The 13,706-nt window shown below is 39.0% G+C and overlaps 1 protein-coding gene across 1 annotated transcript in view; it reads left to right on the top strand.

The window, feature by feature from the left end:
- The window catches only part of LOC113095999 (plexin-A2-like), a 67,408-nt gene extending 59,231 nt beyond the window's left edge, over positions 1–8,177 (top strand). Inside the window, exons 12-15 of the mRNA XM_026261374.1 lie at positions 2,040–2,157; positions 5,511–5,647; positions 6,441–6,608; positions 7,908–8,177. Coding sequence (XP_026117159.1) covers positions 2,040–2,157; positions 5,511–5,647; positions 6,441–6,608; positions 7,908–8,142 — 658 coding nt within the window. The 3' untranslated portion in view covers positions 8,143–8,177. The remainder of the gene's footprint in view (positions 1–2,039; positions 2,158–5,510; positions 5,648–6,440; positions 6,609–7,907) is intronic.
- The last annotated feature ends 5,529 nt before the right edge of the window (positions 8,178–13,706 follow it).

The raw sequence follows: 13,706 nt of genomic DNA, 5'->3' as shown, positions 1-13,706 counted from the left end.
AAATGAGAACTAGAAGAAATAAAACAACTTGAATTTTATTTTATTTTATTTCAGTTAATGTTTAACTAGCAATTTTATTTATTATAATTTTTTTTAATGGTTTTAGCTTTAGTTGACTATAATAACCCTGCTGCGAGCACTGGGAGATCTTTATTCTTGAGAGTAACAAACATCAACATCCACCATGTCCAGTTTAACAGAATGTGATATGCAATTCTATGTTACATTAATACTCACCCTGACCTATTGTACACAGGCATTCTGACCATTTGGTTGTCAAGCATTTATGCCATCGTGTTGTAAGGGTGTATAAATAGCATATAGTGTCTACGTTCAGGTGGAGTATGTCTCCACAGCGCCTCTCTTTGCCGCTGAGGTGGGGACAGACGGTGCGATGGGGGAAACGTGTGGTAATTGAAATGCGCGGTGTGCTGCCGGCTGTAGGAGGGAGATTTGTCAGCCCTTCTCTCTTCTGACAGCAGTTTAATCCGAGCGGGACGAAGCCGAGTCGAGTGGGAGTGGATTCATTTGTATGGTGCAGCGAAGGGGTGTCATCAGGAAATGGAGAATGCGCCATTGGACCCCATCAAACGCACAAACGGAAACAGGAAGCCATGGATCTGTTTTAACAGTTCTCTCTTTTCATTTTGTACAATATTTGTACACATTAAGACACCCAGGCTTGCTGTAGATTATCTTTTGCCATTTTATATACGAGTATCATAGCTTATGTCAAAGTATGTTGCACAGACTTGTATTAGGTTGAGGTCACATTAGTGAAGTGACTGCACCTTCACATTGCTACTTTTAAATGGCTATCAGTGGAGAAAGGTGCTTTTTTTCTGCAAAATGGTGTAATAACAGCATCTGCCTGCTAATTTCCGAAGCCCACCAGCCAAACTTGCACCACGCAGCAACTGTGATTGAGCATCCAAACTTGCTTCCCAACTTTAATTGCCTTAGAAGTGAAAGTCCTCCACTCAGTGTGATTGAGAGGGCATAATGTGCGCTGTGAACAGCTGTGAACACTGTCTGCCGAGCCTGTCAGACACACCGCAGGAAGCCACATCACGCCCACAATCACGTAGTCTGCGCCACATGCGTTCCGACAGTTATCCCTGAAGATATGAACACTCAATATCAACCAAACATCGATTGCAGTGCATCCGCCCCCACGTGCTTTCAACTCAGATTGTCAGTTTTATATTTACTTCATTTGATGTTTTTATGACATTTAATCTGACCACCCGTCCATGAAGCTGATACCTGACCAGTCTGTATGATGTAGCAACATCGACCTATTCCCTGATCAGAATGCATGATAGTATTTTTTTTACAACACTGAGTGCATGCTGTATTGATTGTGCTGGGTGTCACTGGCTTGCAGTATATGCATGTTTCTTCAACTTCAGGCACTTAAATATCCCAGGGGTTGATTGGATTGTGTGTGTGTGAGTAAAACATCATTCATATTTCCAATTCTTATTGGAAAGTATTTTTATATTTGATATACATGTGTGTGTGTGTGTGTGTGTGTGTGTGTGTGTGTGTGTGTGTGTGTAAAACTGTGATCAATAAATAGAGGAAAATGGAAATATTGAAAATGTGTTTTAAAAGAAGTTATTTCCCAAAAGAACACTGATACGCAGTGTAGAACCTGCTGAAACATATGGTTTTGTTGCTTTAAAAGCATGGCGTGTCTATGCATCGGCTTCCCCGTAGGGTGATCTTGTCAATTCAGCTAATGGAATGTGTGCGCTAAAGCAATCAAGGAACCAAAGCAAAACCTACATTGAGATCAAGAGGAAATCAATGGAGAAAGAGGAAGGGTTGCATACTGATCACTCAGCAGGACTGGAGATGATTTCCAATGCTTAGGTTCCTCACTCTGGAGTCAGACAAGAAACATTATGCGTTATAATCCAGATCAGGGGGACTGAGTGAAGTTATGATGCGGTGATATTCATCCATTTAGGCAACTTTCATTTAATACCAAGCTTAAAAATGTAACTTATCATTGTGCATTTCTTCTTTTTCAGGATTGTGTGTGAGATGGATACAGCTCCCACTGACAGTAAACCCGGCCCAGTCCATTTGTGTGTAGGGGAGTGTAAGCCGGAGCTCCAAACGCGCTCTTCTCAACTCTATTCCTTTGTGGTAAGACCTTGAGCTCTTCTGCATCTGAATAATGCAGTGAGGTAGTGGTGAACCTGGCCATTGTTTTGGTTTTATTAAACTGAGCTTTACTTGGTCCATTGAAGAGAACTTATGGGTCACTGTGATGTTATGCCTTTGGACAGGTGAACCTTGCTGAGGTTGCTTTGTTCTCAGAAGTGCTTTAAGAGCGAAAATGTCAAATCACAGGAAGTGACTCAAAGCTCAACATACTGCACTTCCAACCATTCAAATAGCTACTCTTTAGGAACAAAGACTTCCTTCTGCACTGATTCATATGGCATCAAGTCCCTAACTTCATTAATCATCCTTTAAAAAATTATATATTTATATATATTTGATTTGCAGATTTGCAGTTAATCTCATAATTTTTAAGAGCAGAATAAAAAAAATCATATGGCAATATTGTCAAAAACTCAGTAAATTCATTAAGAAATTGATTGCACTACACATACTTTACTGAATTCGAGTTTGACAGCATTCAAAATACATTTTAATTTTTTTCTCCCTTTTCAAATTTTTGAAAACTCCTCCTTTTCTCAAATAATAACAGTGAACTGTAATAGAACATGTCCTAGACTGTAGACTAAATCCAACCTAATACTCTTCATACTTTTTTAGATTGTGTAAGCACATTTGACGCAAACCAGTACTATATCTATTATATATTTACATTTCAGTAGAAATCTCCAGACAGCTATGTAGAAATCTCTCCGTTAATGTGTTGGAACCGTCTCTCCATGCAAATTTAGAGTCATTAAAAGCCATAAGGTCAATAAATTAACCTTTTTATGGCTCGCATGGCATTTTTATAAGCTAGTTTTCTATTTAGCCCTGTTTAAAGTAGTTTGTGCTCTTTTAGTAGATTCTTAAATGATGTTGAGGATTAGTGGTTAATAGCATTATTTACACGTGTATTTGCCAAGACATTAAAAGAAAAGCGTGTTTATTGAACTAAAAGCACTTCTCAAGCACAAAAGACTTGGATATGCGTAAAAACTTGCTAATTTACAGACTGCCGCTGCGTTTGTCATTATTATTGCTAAAACAGCAGCCCTGCTTCCTCCGGTAAGAAGCGAAGCTCTCATCAGCGTAATAGAACTGGTTCTCAGTTATTAAAATATTGAGTGATTGCGAACACGAAGCATCACCGGGAGCGCACATTGAACATGGAGACAATAAAAGCCATTAAGCGAATCAAAGGAAGGATGGTTGCCATGTTGTCTCGTCGCAGAGGAGCACCTGTGGGAACTCTTGCACACCTGTCTGAAACACCCATCCGCCGGCCTGGGGTTAATAGATAATCAACAGCAGCCTTCACACGCACACTAAGGCAAACAATTATCCATACCACCACAATTAACAGCCTCTGCTAATTAGGGGAGCTGTGTGTGCGCTTCAGTCCCTTCCTGTATGCGTTTATGCATGTTTGTGTGAGCGTGCGTGTTGTTTTTCTGCACGCCTTTCATTTCACAGTCAAATATAAAAGCAGTGTGCTATCTCAAAAGCTCTGCCAAATGTTGTCGGACAACACAGGGTCCCTGAGCGGCCCACCAGTTGTAGAACAATATGAGGCGAGACCAAAATTGGTGTTAATTCATTTTTAGTCGATGCACATCTGAAGTCGGTCACAAGCTTTCTTTAGACACAGAGCTGTCTGTTTCGGGGTTTCTCCATCTGCTGTTTTCGGTCCCTGTGTATAATAATGGAAGAGAATTGGGAACTAGAACGTTTATTTAACTCCTTTTAAAAGCCTTTTATTTATCCTCAGACGTGTTTTTCATGAGCTCGCGTTACTTAGACAAGACTGGAAATGGCATTTCTTTTGTAGCGTTCGCTCTTCATTTGTGAGCTGAGCAGAAAGTGTATGAGGTTTAATGAAGGACAGTTGTTATTTACAGACGTAGCTGTCTTTTGTAGAACAGCCATACACATCTAGGCAGCTTCAGGTTCAAAACATGCACGTCTTCAGCTGGTTCAGAATGCTGCGCTGTCATGTCTGTGCTTCTAGACACTTTACGAAATTAATTAGATTAATAAATGTTTCATTATATTTATATTACAGTACGTGCTTGTTTTTTTTCTAAAAGAAATTCATGCTTTTATTCACAAAGGATGCATTCAATTGATTATAATGGACAGTATATACATTTTAAAGTGCCCTATTATGGATTTTTGAAAATTACCCTTCATGCATTTACATTTGCATTACGTTTAGTAATTTAGCAGACGCTTTAATCCAAAGTGACTTACAAATGAGGACAATAGAAGCAGTCAAAATCAACAAGAGAGCAATGATAGTCAAGTGCTATAACAAGTCTCAGTTAGCTTAATGCAGTACAAGTAGCAAGGATTTTTAAATCATATAATAAATTCAAAAGAAAATGGAAAAAATGATAGAATAGTAAAAGAATAGAGCAAGCTTTAAAAAAAACTGTTAGGAAATAAATAGTGTGTAAGTCTTAAAGGGGCATGTTTTTTTGTTTAGTTTTTTAAGAATAGAATTAGAATAGAGAGTGCTAGAGTCAAATAATGATGGAACAGATGTGTTTTTAGCCCAATAAAAAAGTGAATGTAAACATCCTCAAAGTCGTACATTTTAAAGTACACCATGTATAAAGTTATTGTCTCGCAAAAAAAAAAAAAAAAAAAGAGTCGACTCTGAGTCATTTAAACAAGAGCAAATTATTTTGGAGTCCTTGAGCATGTAATGTAAAAATAAATGCATATTATAAGACAATGAGAGGGTTGAAGTGGATGACCTTGCATGCATGTCAACCTATTGTTGGGGACAGCCAAAACCTAAATATACACCTTTCATAATCCATAATGGGGTACTTGCTTGAAGACTTAAAAGATTTTTCAGCACAACAGTTTTTAACGTTGTTAATAAAAATTAATGTTTCTTGTGTCACTGTAGGCTGGAGTAATGATTGCTTAAGTTCATCTTTGCCATCACAGAAATAAATTACATTTTATAATATATACTGAATTGGAAAACTGTCTTTTTAAATTATTACAATATTTCACAATATTAGTAAATATTATTTACTGTATTTTTGATCAATTTTTTGATTTGATTTGGTGAGCATAAAAGTTTTTTTTGTCAAAAAAATTAAAACATTATACCGAAACTAAATTTTTGGTAGAGTATTTAAATAAAAATTAAATAATCGTGATATATAATACTCAATACTGAGCCACACGGTTGGAACAGAAGATGGAAGAAGATTATTTAACATAAAAAAAAACCTGCTTCTTGAACTTGAAGTGAAGACATTTTTGTCTCCATCGCTTGCTTGTTTCCTACCCATCTTCTCTTTCTGTCTTTGCAGATGCCATCGGTCACAGGATTGTCCCCCATTCGGGGTCCAGAGTCCGGAGGAACTAAAGTGACCATAATGGGGGAAAACCTGGGAGCAGGCAGCAGCGTCAGTGTGCTTTTTGGGAACCAGACCTGCGAGTTTTATGAGTAAGAATCAGCCTTATAGAGCTTTTTTAAGAAATGTAGCTTCTCAAAAATAAATCTACACTAAAAATATAATACAATAATAATAATTAATAATATAGCTTTATTCATATATATGTTCAGTTAGTGTGAACAGTGCATATTGAAGCTAATGTTAAAAGTCCCATACCTTCATTTACTGTACTCTTCACTTTCTACATGCCTTCTATCAATCAAAGAGAGTTTCTGATTATTTCAACTTCCTTTAAAAACACTTCCTCTAGATTTCCCCCAAGTTTTTAACTCTGTTTGCTCTTCCTCTCTCTAATTTTGCTAGCACACTCTGTATGTAAATATCATACCCCCGTCAGGTGTCTTCCTATATCTCCTCATTTTCCTCTCACTCTCTCTCTCCAGGATCTGTATTTAAAGATGAGGCTGATTGTAGTGCTTTAAGACGTGAGAGAGCGACAACTTTAATGCGATATCAGCTAATTGCAGATTGTTATTTTGCCCTGTGTTCCTGTGGAAGGCGGCGTTGCAAGTGTGTGCGAGGGTGCAATAAGTAATCGCTTAATGCTCTCTAATAGGCTGCAGAGGGAATGACTAATGCTCACTTTGCACAGGTAGCACTTTCAGTGAGAGCTGTAAGAAAAGACTGCAATTGAAAGAGAGCAGAGAGCCGCCCACTAGCGCCATTCATATATAGTGTGTCTGAACAGTATGTCTAGCCATCTGTTATTAAGTTAAAACTTTGTGTCGTGCTTTGTCTCTTTCCAGAATCTGATTGGTTTGTGTCTGTTTGCTTTGTCCTCAGACGGACTATGATGGAGATCGTGTGTTACTCTGCCCCTTCTCTGACGGGTGTGGGGCCGGTTCAGATCAGCGTGAGCGTGGATCGTGCCCAGGTCCGAGAGAGCCTGACTTTTGAGTATATAGACGACCCCACCGTTCAACGCATCGAACCGGAATGGAGCATTGCGAGGTAAATGTACATATATGATGCAGTGTTTTAGTATTGGGTTGTGCAGATCAGCTAGTTTGGCCATATAGCTTGCATTGAAATCACTATTAGCAAACACTTTTGACTTTTGAGGCTGTTGATTCTCACACTACTTGAATGGATATCAGACACATTCCTGAAAGTAACTGATCTGATTCACTGAATGGAGTTCAGCAGCTTTGCTCAAGGCCGTAGGTTGTTGTGTTATTCATGAAAATTAAAAAAATGGCTAACTTGCATTCAGATAAATCCTTTCGTCTTTAAAAATAAAAAAATGAACACCATGTCATGGTGATCATGTGGATGGCTTTATGAAAGTAAAGCTTTTATAAGTCACTTCTGAGATCTCAAATAGAACTGTTTCTTGCTGCTGAAGTCTTAAAATACATTTGCACAGTTTGTAGAGTATGTCTCATTTCTGACTGTAACTATTTAATGGACCGAAAAAAGAAAAAAGAATGTGATGTGATATAATTTTGGTGAACTATCCCTTGGTGTATTTCACTGTACAGAACTGGACTGATTATACAGAGCTTTAACATATTCATATCAAAGTGCTGCACATGATTATATACAGTATTCAAACTGAGACAGAAATAGAATGTGCTGAGAATGGTTATATAAGTGGTGCTGAGTTACAGGTTCATTGCAAGCTGTTAGAGAGCTAGAGAAAAGCAGAAAGAAAGTATTTTCACCTGATCTAACACAAAGATACATAACATATTATCATACCCACCAAAGAAACATTGTATTGTGCAAAGGTTGCTCTTTCATAGCTCTGAAGATGTAAAGGGATAGTTGGGGCGAGTGCCCCATGCCAGGGCATCAGTAGATGGGGTCACAATGCTGTATCTGTTTTACCAGAGCGCTGCACACACTAAACAGAACAGCATACGAGCGGCGCCTGGCTAATGAAGTGCTCAAGAGTAAACAACTGAAACACCTAGAGCTAGAGCTCCTCACCCATTCCACTCCCAGACGCTCGGCTCTTTTGTTGTGCTTTATCAAGCCGTGGACATTCCCAGAATGCTAAGCAGAATCACCGCTGCTCCTGTTCCTTTAGTGTTTTCAAAGATGCATCTAGTATGTTTGATTAGATCAATTGAAGCCAGTTAAAAGCTTCTTTAATCAGGACCTTCTCAAAAGCTTATTATCTTCTAAGCATCACAAAGAAGCAAGTTTTAAGGGCAATGTTTGATTCAAGTGGAGATGAGTTATTTCTGTCAAAGTTTTTACGTTCACCCTATTCCCATTCATGCCATCTTGTGTGTTTTTTTTTAGCGGACACACACCTCTGGTGGTGACCGGGACTAATTTGGATGCCATACAGGAGCCGAGGATTCGGATCAAGTACGGCGGGCGGGAATCTGTAAATGTGAGTAGCTTCATTTGTGTTATCGGTGGTTCCTCAATTATCCACTATCACTTTAGAAATGACCTTAGTTACCTGAGCTCAGGGGCTTCTGGGAGAATGGCTCTCTCGTTATGGGCTGATATCTCTCAGGAGCCGACATGATGAAACCAAATCATCTCAGTTCGAGATGCGAGATGTCGGGGATGCACAACCTTAGGAAGTGGGATGCTCTGTATGCAGGTTTGAGTTAATTAGCGGTGACTTTCAGAAGAGAGAGGATCACAGTATCTGTGCGCTACCTTTTTTGGGATGCATTAGACTAATTTCTGTCTTTTCTGTTGACCCACGGAGGTGGGATCCGTCGTGACTCAATGCCACAGCTCCAGAAATCTCATATGTCTCCTACCCACAAGCCTCTGCGTGACCTCTTTTTCAAGCTGTGTATCTGTAATTTCGACTAAGTACCCTGCTGAATTATTCAGTCTGGCAAAGTGATGCGGATGAGGCATTTAATGTGAGCATTTTACTCTGCTCATACCACCTTTGTTGAACTAGAATTTTTGAGCATTATTTGCAGAATCCAGCATAAAATCAGCTTGATACAATGTGCTATTGGAGAATTGTGGCCAGTTAAAGAGGGTTGTATTTGTTAATGGGTTTTAAAGGAAGATGAACTGCAGACAGAACGGCTTGGTCAGCATAAAGACATTCCAAAATTAATAAGGCCCAAGGGCTGAGGAGTCAGTACAAATTTAATTTTCTTGCCTCTGCAGGGGGTCCAAGTTTAATTAATGGAATAGGATTGGTCGGTGTGGTCAGACAGAAAGAAAGCCAGTGGCGTCTCATATCTTCTATTGTATTGTATTATCCTGCTTTGATTCATTTGTATTATTTTGTAAATTTAAAGTATATGTTTGTACACGTGTGTATATATATATGCATTTAACACACTTACCCCACCCTAGACCTACAGTAAGTGGGTCACATGATTTACATTTTTGTGTGAACAATTCCTTTAAAGTAAACGAGAGAGGATGGAAAATGCCCATAATGAAACTAAATTAAGAGCCAAAAAGTACAAATGTACAAAAGGTCTCTGCCTGTTTGCATATCTTCAAGCAATATATGTGTATAACTTTTTTCAAGTGTGGAAGTGTTCAGAAAAGCACTAATCACACATTCTCTGCCTTCACCGAGGTGAAGACTGCTATAGTCGTCCTTTCTCTGTTCCCAATAGCATAACTGCACTTCAGTCCCCAGCTGTACAGATGTACCCATGTGCCGGTAGTTCTCCTGAAAGTCACTTTTAGTAAAAGAGACGCCGACTGCGCAATGAGGAGTGACAGAAGCCCCGCGTTCCTCCACGCTTCACAGAGCCCAGAGCTCTTAAAGGGACTCCTGAAATATGTTGTGTGGGCGCCGTCTGATGTGTCAGGTGCTAGTGCTGTCTCTTTCTTTCTTTCACTTTCTTACTTTTTACAACCGAGTGAAAAAAAACAGAGGTAGACAGAGAAAGGTTGGCTTTCGCCTTTTAGGCATGATCACCAAAGACTCAACTGGCTTTAATTCCCTGCATTTTTATAACATATTTATTTTTTCATCCCCCGTTTTCCTCTGTATTTTTGGGGAGGGAGATGGGGAACAAAACAGCCGCAGAGTCTGGCAATCAGAGCCGAGCACCTGTCAAGGCAGCCTTCAAACTGTCATTTGCCTCCTCCCCAAATTGCTTCTCTTCCTCCTCTCCTCCCCTCCCGTTACCTGGCGGGGTTCTCAGAAGCCGAACGACCAGCAGACAATTGCCTTTGTGCATCCTGCTGTACCTGTCACCAACCCGCAATTGAGACATTAATCATTTTCCTGATTATAGCTAAAAGATTAGTTTTTCTACCTTTGTCTTCTCTCGAGGAGGAGAAGAAGAAGAAAAAAAACCGCTTGACACGTGCACCGGCGGAGAGATTCGGTAATGAAGTCTGGAGATGGATTTCTAAAGCATTGCGCGCCGCTATCTGAGCCGATCACAAAGGCACTTCAGTTTTTTCCTTCTAAAACGAAGCGATCAGACGCTCCCACCAATCAGTGTCAAAGACCTCCCCAGATACCTCGGATAAGAGTGCGCTTGCAAAAAAACCAACATGAAGAACATGAACTATGGATGATAAAAGCATCTTAGCATTTAACAGAGCCAAAGGCGTTTTTTCTACAGTCATGCAGATGCTTATAGTTGTTCTACATTCACCCTTATTTCCAGCCCGTCTAATTTTTTTGCCATTGTATGGTTAAAAGCGCATGTACTTGAAAAACGAAGGGCATAATTCAGAGCTGGTGGGCAGCTCTGCTCCGTCGTTACCATGAAACATTTTATTCTCCTATGTCAGTTTGCAGTTATTTAGTCTAAAGGTATTTGCACACTGTAAAAATCCTTGCACATTTAGTTCAAAAAAATTGTAAATTTTATTTTTATTAAGTGGCTCCAGTATCACTAGCAAAGGATTGGATGGACTTGATATTTCTAGAGACAACTAAATCATCCTGAAGGCTTTTTCACAACTGATTAATTAACACACATCGGACTCAGTGTGCAAGTTTTCAAATTTTTAATTTGTAATATTAATTAAAGGTTGCAATAGGTGGTTGTCTTCAGAAACATTCTCTTCACATCCCGATAAGCAATCATGAAGTGGTCTAAACGTATTTATATGTATTTATGTATTCTGTTGAAGGTGTAGGACCAAGAAATGTTCGTCCAATCAAAATGCTCAGTCTCAGCATTACACACAATGTTGTGACTTTCGTTCCTGCCAGATGATGTGTGTGACGTGACATACATGTATTGTAGAAATGCTGTCTTTGGTCAACTGATGTGTGTGTTTGTGTGTGTGCATTCAGGGGCCGTGGCTTTGGACGGCGATTGCAGAGAGGGTGGGACACTCACTTTTTAGTGCTATCAGGCTAAAGTTAGCATTTTCCATTTTGTTGTGAAAGCCTGGCAACCCTGTTTCAGCAACTCAAAACCCTAACCCTAACAGCATTGACTACAGAGCCATAGTCCTATTTTTAGGCAACCATTTAAAACCTGTCTTTTGTTTTTTTGAAAAAAAACAAAAAAAAAAAACAGTTGAAACATTCAACATATCTTCTTTTGCGTTCCACAAAGGTAAAGAAAGTCATACAGGTTTGGAACAAATGACTGTAACCGATAACAGATAAATAGGATGTGTAACTGATAACAGAGTTTTCATTTTGGCTGAACTATCCCTTTGAGACATTAGTACAATTTTCATTGAGTAACTTGAGACAGATTCTAGCTTGGAGCACCAGCTCTATGCAACTCTTTGTCCTAGAGCAGAAGAGAGATGCTTGGATTCATTAGTTTAGGCGGGTAGACTTTGCTTTGTGCTGAGTCATGTGTCAGTCCATGGAAGAACCTGAATCCAAATTATTTCAGAGAGACAGAAAAGATCCCAATTATTTCCACAGCCAAATACCTGCAGCTACTGCAGCCTGGCCATGGAAGGACAGGAGAGGAACTCAGATATTATTAGTCTGGTGCAGGCCCTGAAGTACAGCAAAAAAAAAAAAAACATTTGGTTTTGACCCACTCAGTATCTGGATTTCTTCTGCGTACAGCAGGGTTTATTTAAATACAATTAAAACCTGCTAATTAAATCCAGCCATGTGGAAAGCTAAAATTTTTCCCCACTGTTGGAAAACTGATAGCTTGATGTGGGCGGAAGTGATGAAACAAACTGGTACAGCAAGACAAAATGTGTGACAACAGCCAGTGCGTGCATCCAGCCAGTTTGAAACAGATGGCATGCAGAGGCAGCGCTAGGCTCTTCCAGGCCGTGCCAGGTTGGTTGTGGCCACAGCATCTGTCTCTTGACATGGCACTGCCACGAAGGACAGAGAAACACACATACAGTTCAATCACATTAGACCCTATATTGTCCTGCTAAGCTGGTGTTTAGAATGGCTTTTTAATTTAATAGCACAAAGGTGACTAACAGTACACTTACTACAGCAACAATATCCCTGAAGTTAGTCTGGTTTAAGTGTCTTGCCACAGGGGTGGTAGTTCATGGATCAGCGCTTGTGGGCTCAAACCTGGCAACCTTCAATCACTTAATCCTACTCATTTATATATCAATGCTCAATTGTTCTAATCAGAAACTACAGCAAACATGTAAATGTTGAGAAAAATATTGCTACTTAAATTAACTTTCTTTTTTATATATATTATAAAATGGTGATTTATTCCTGTGACGCAAGCTGATTTTCATCATTACTTGTCTTTAGAGTCACATGGATCCTTTAGAAATATTTTCATGCGATTAACGCTGTGCTTACGAAACTTTTATAATGTCTATAATAACAAAGTGAAAAACAGCTTAATATTTTTTGTGGAAACTTTGATACTTTTGTTTCATAATCCTTTGAATTAATAAAAGTTCAACAACATTTATTTTGAAATAGAAATATTTTTCCTGCCCCCCTACTGAATTAAATTATTAATTTTTTAAAGATGAAAAAATTTTACTGACCAAAAACTTCCAAATATTAATTTTAAAACCTATTACACTCTGAAAAAGATCCAATGTAACAATAACAATGTTGATAAATAAAAAATCCTTTAAAGTAATCCATTAATAAATGCACAGATATAAAATGCACATTTTAATGTTTATATCGGAAGTATCTTGTCATTTTTCTGTATTCAGTGACTGATTGAAACTCCTCTAAGAATCATTTTTTCCACAATTTGACTAGATCTGTATTTCCTCCGCACCCTCTCAGTTACATCACATGGGGTGTGTCTGTGAGTCTGTAATGGGATACAGGTTTTGATGACAGTGTGACTTTAGAGTTATGAATCGCATTCATTTTAACCAGATTCAGCCCCTCTGAGCTACAAGAGAGCTTCTGTTATCATGGAAACACTATGTGTAATGTAAAGTAACTACAGAAGAGATCCACGGTTGCGATGTCAAATGTTGTTCAAATCTACACGCTGTGTTCTGTCAGCTGCCTGAGAGTTGTAATTTTAGAAGAAACTTTTTTATGTTTGACTTTCTTAGAAAAATGTAGTAGGTTAGTTCTTCTATAGATGCTTGATATTTTGTGCTATTTGGGGATGTTCACAACTGGTATAACCACAAGTTGCAGGTTCAATCCCTAGTTCGAGTTTTTAAAGAATATTTAATGTAAAATAATCTTTCAGAGGTACAAAATTGTTACCGAAATCCTTACAGAGGCTGTGTTTTGCTTGCATTTGTCCGTTATTGTTCTTTTAAGATCTCAGTTCGTTCCAGGAATCTGGCCTCGAGGACAAAAGCGTTTTCTTCGTAATAAACCCGTAGTGTTTACGTGTTATTGCACCGATTTAGAAAGCAAGTATAAGCCAATACCAGTTAATCACTGACAAGGAAAACCATCTCAATTTCAGAACTGACAAATATCACTTATATACACTTCCTCAAGGGCTGAGTGAAGAGGAAGAGCAAAGGAATGAGGAACCAAAAGCTATGGAATGAGATGCACCCTCAATCTTGCCAAATCAAGTTGTGTGGTCCAAAATGAGTTAGTATCGATTGCGGCTCTGCTGCGAGGAGGAGGTGTGGTGCTCGCCGGTCCTGCCGTTTTGAAGATATTTAGCTCTAATTAGTTTCTCCCTGAGCGTCAGGGAGAAGAAAGAAATGAGATGAAAACCTCCCGGCACAGTCAGAGTT

This window comes from Carassius auratus, unplaced genomic scaffold (genome assembly GCF_003368295.1).
Source record: "Carassius auratus strain Wakin unplaced genomic scaffold, ASM336829v1 scaf_tig00215836, whole genome shotgun sequence".
Classification (NCBI taxonomy): Eukaryota; Metazoa; Chordata; class Actinopteri; order Cypriniformes; family Cyprinidae; genus Carassius; species Carassius auratus.
This window is presented reverse-complemented; position numbering and strand designations above follow the sequence as displayed.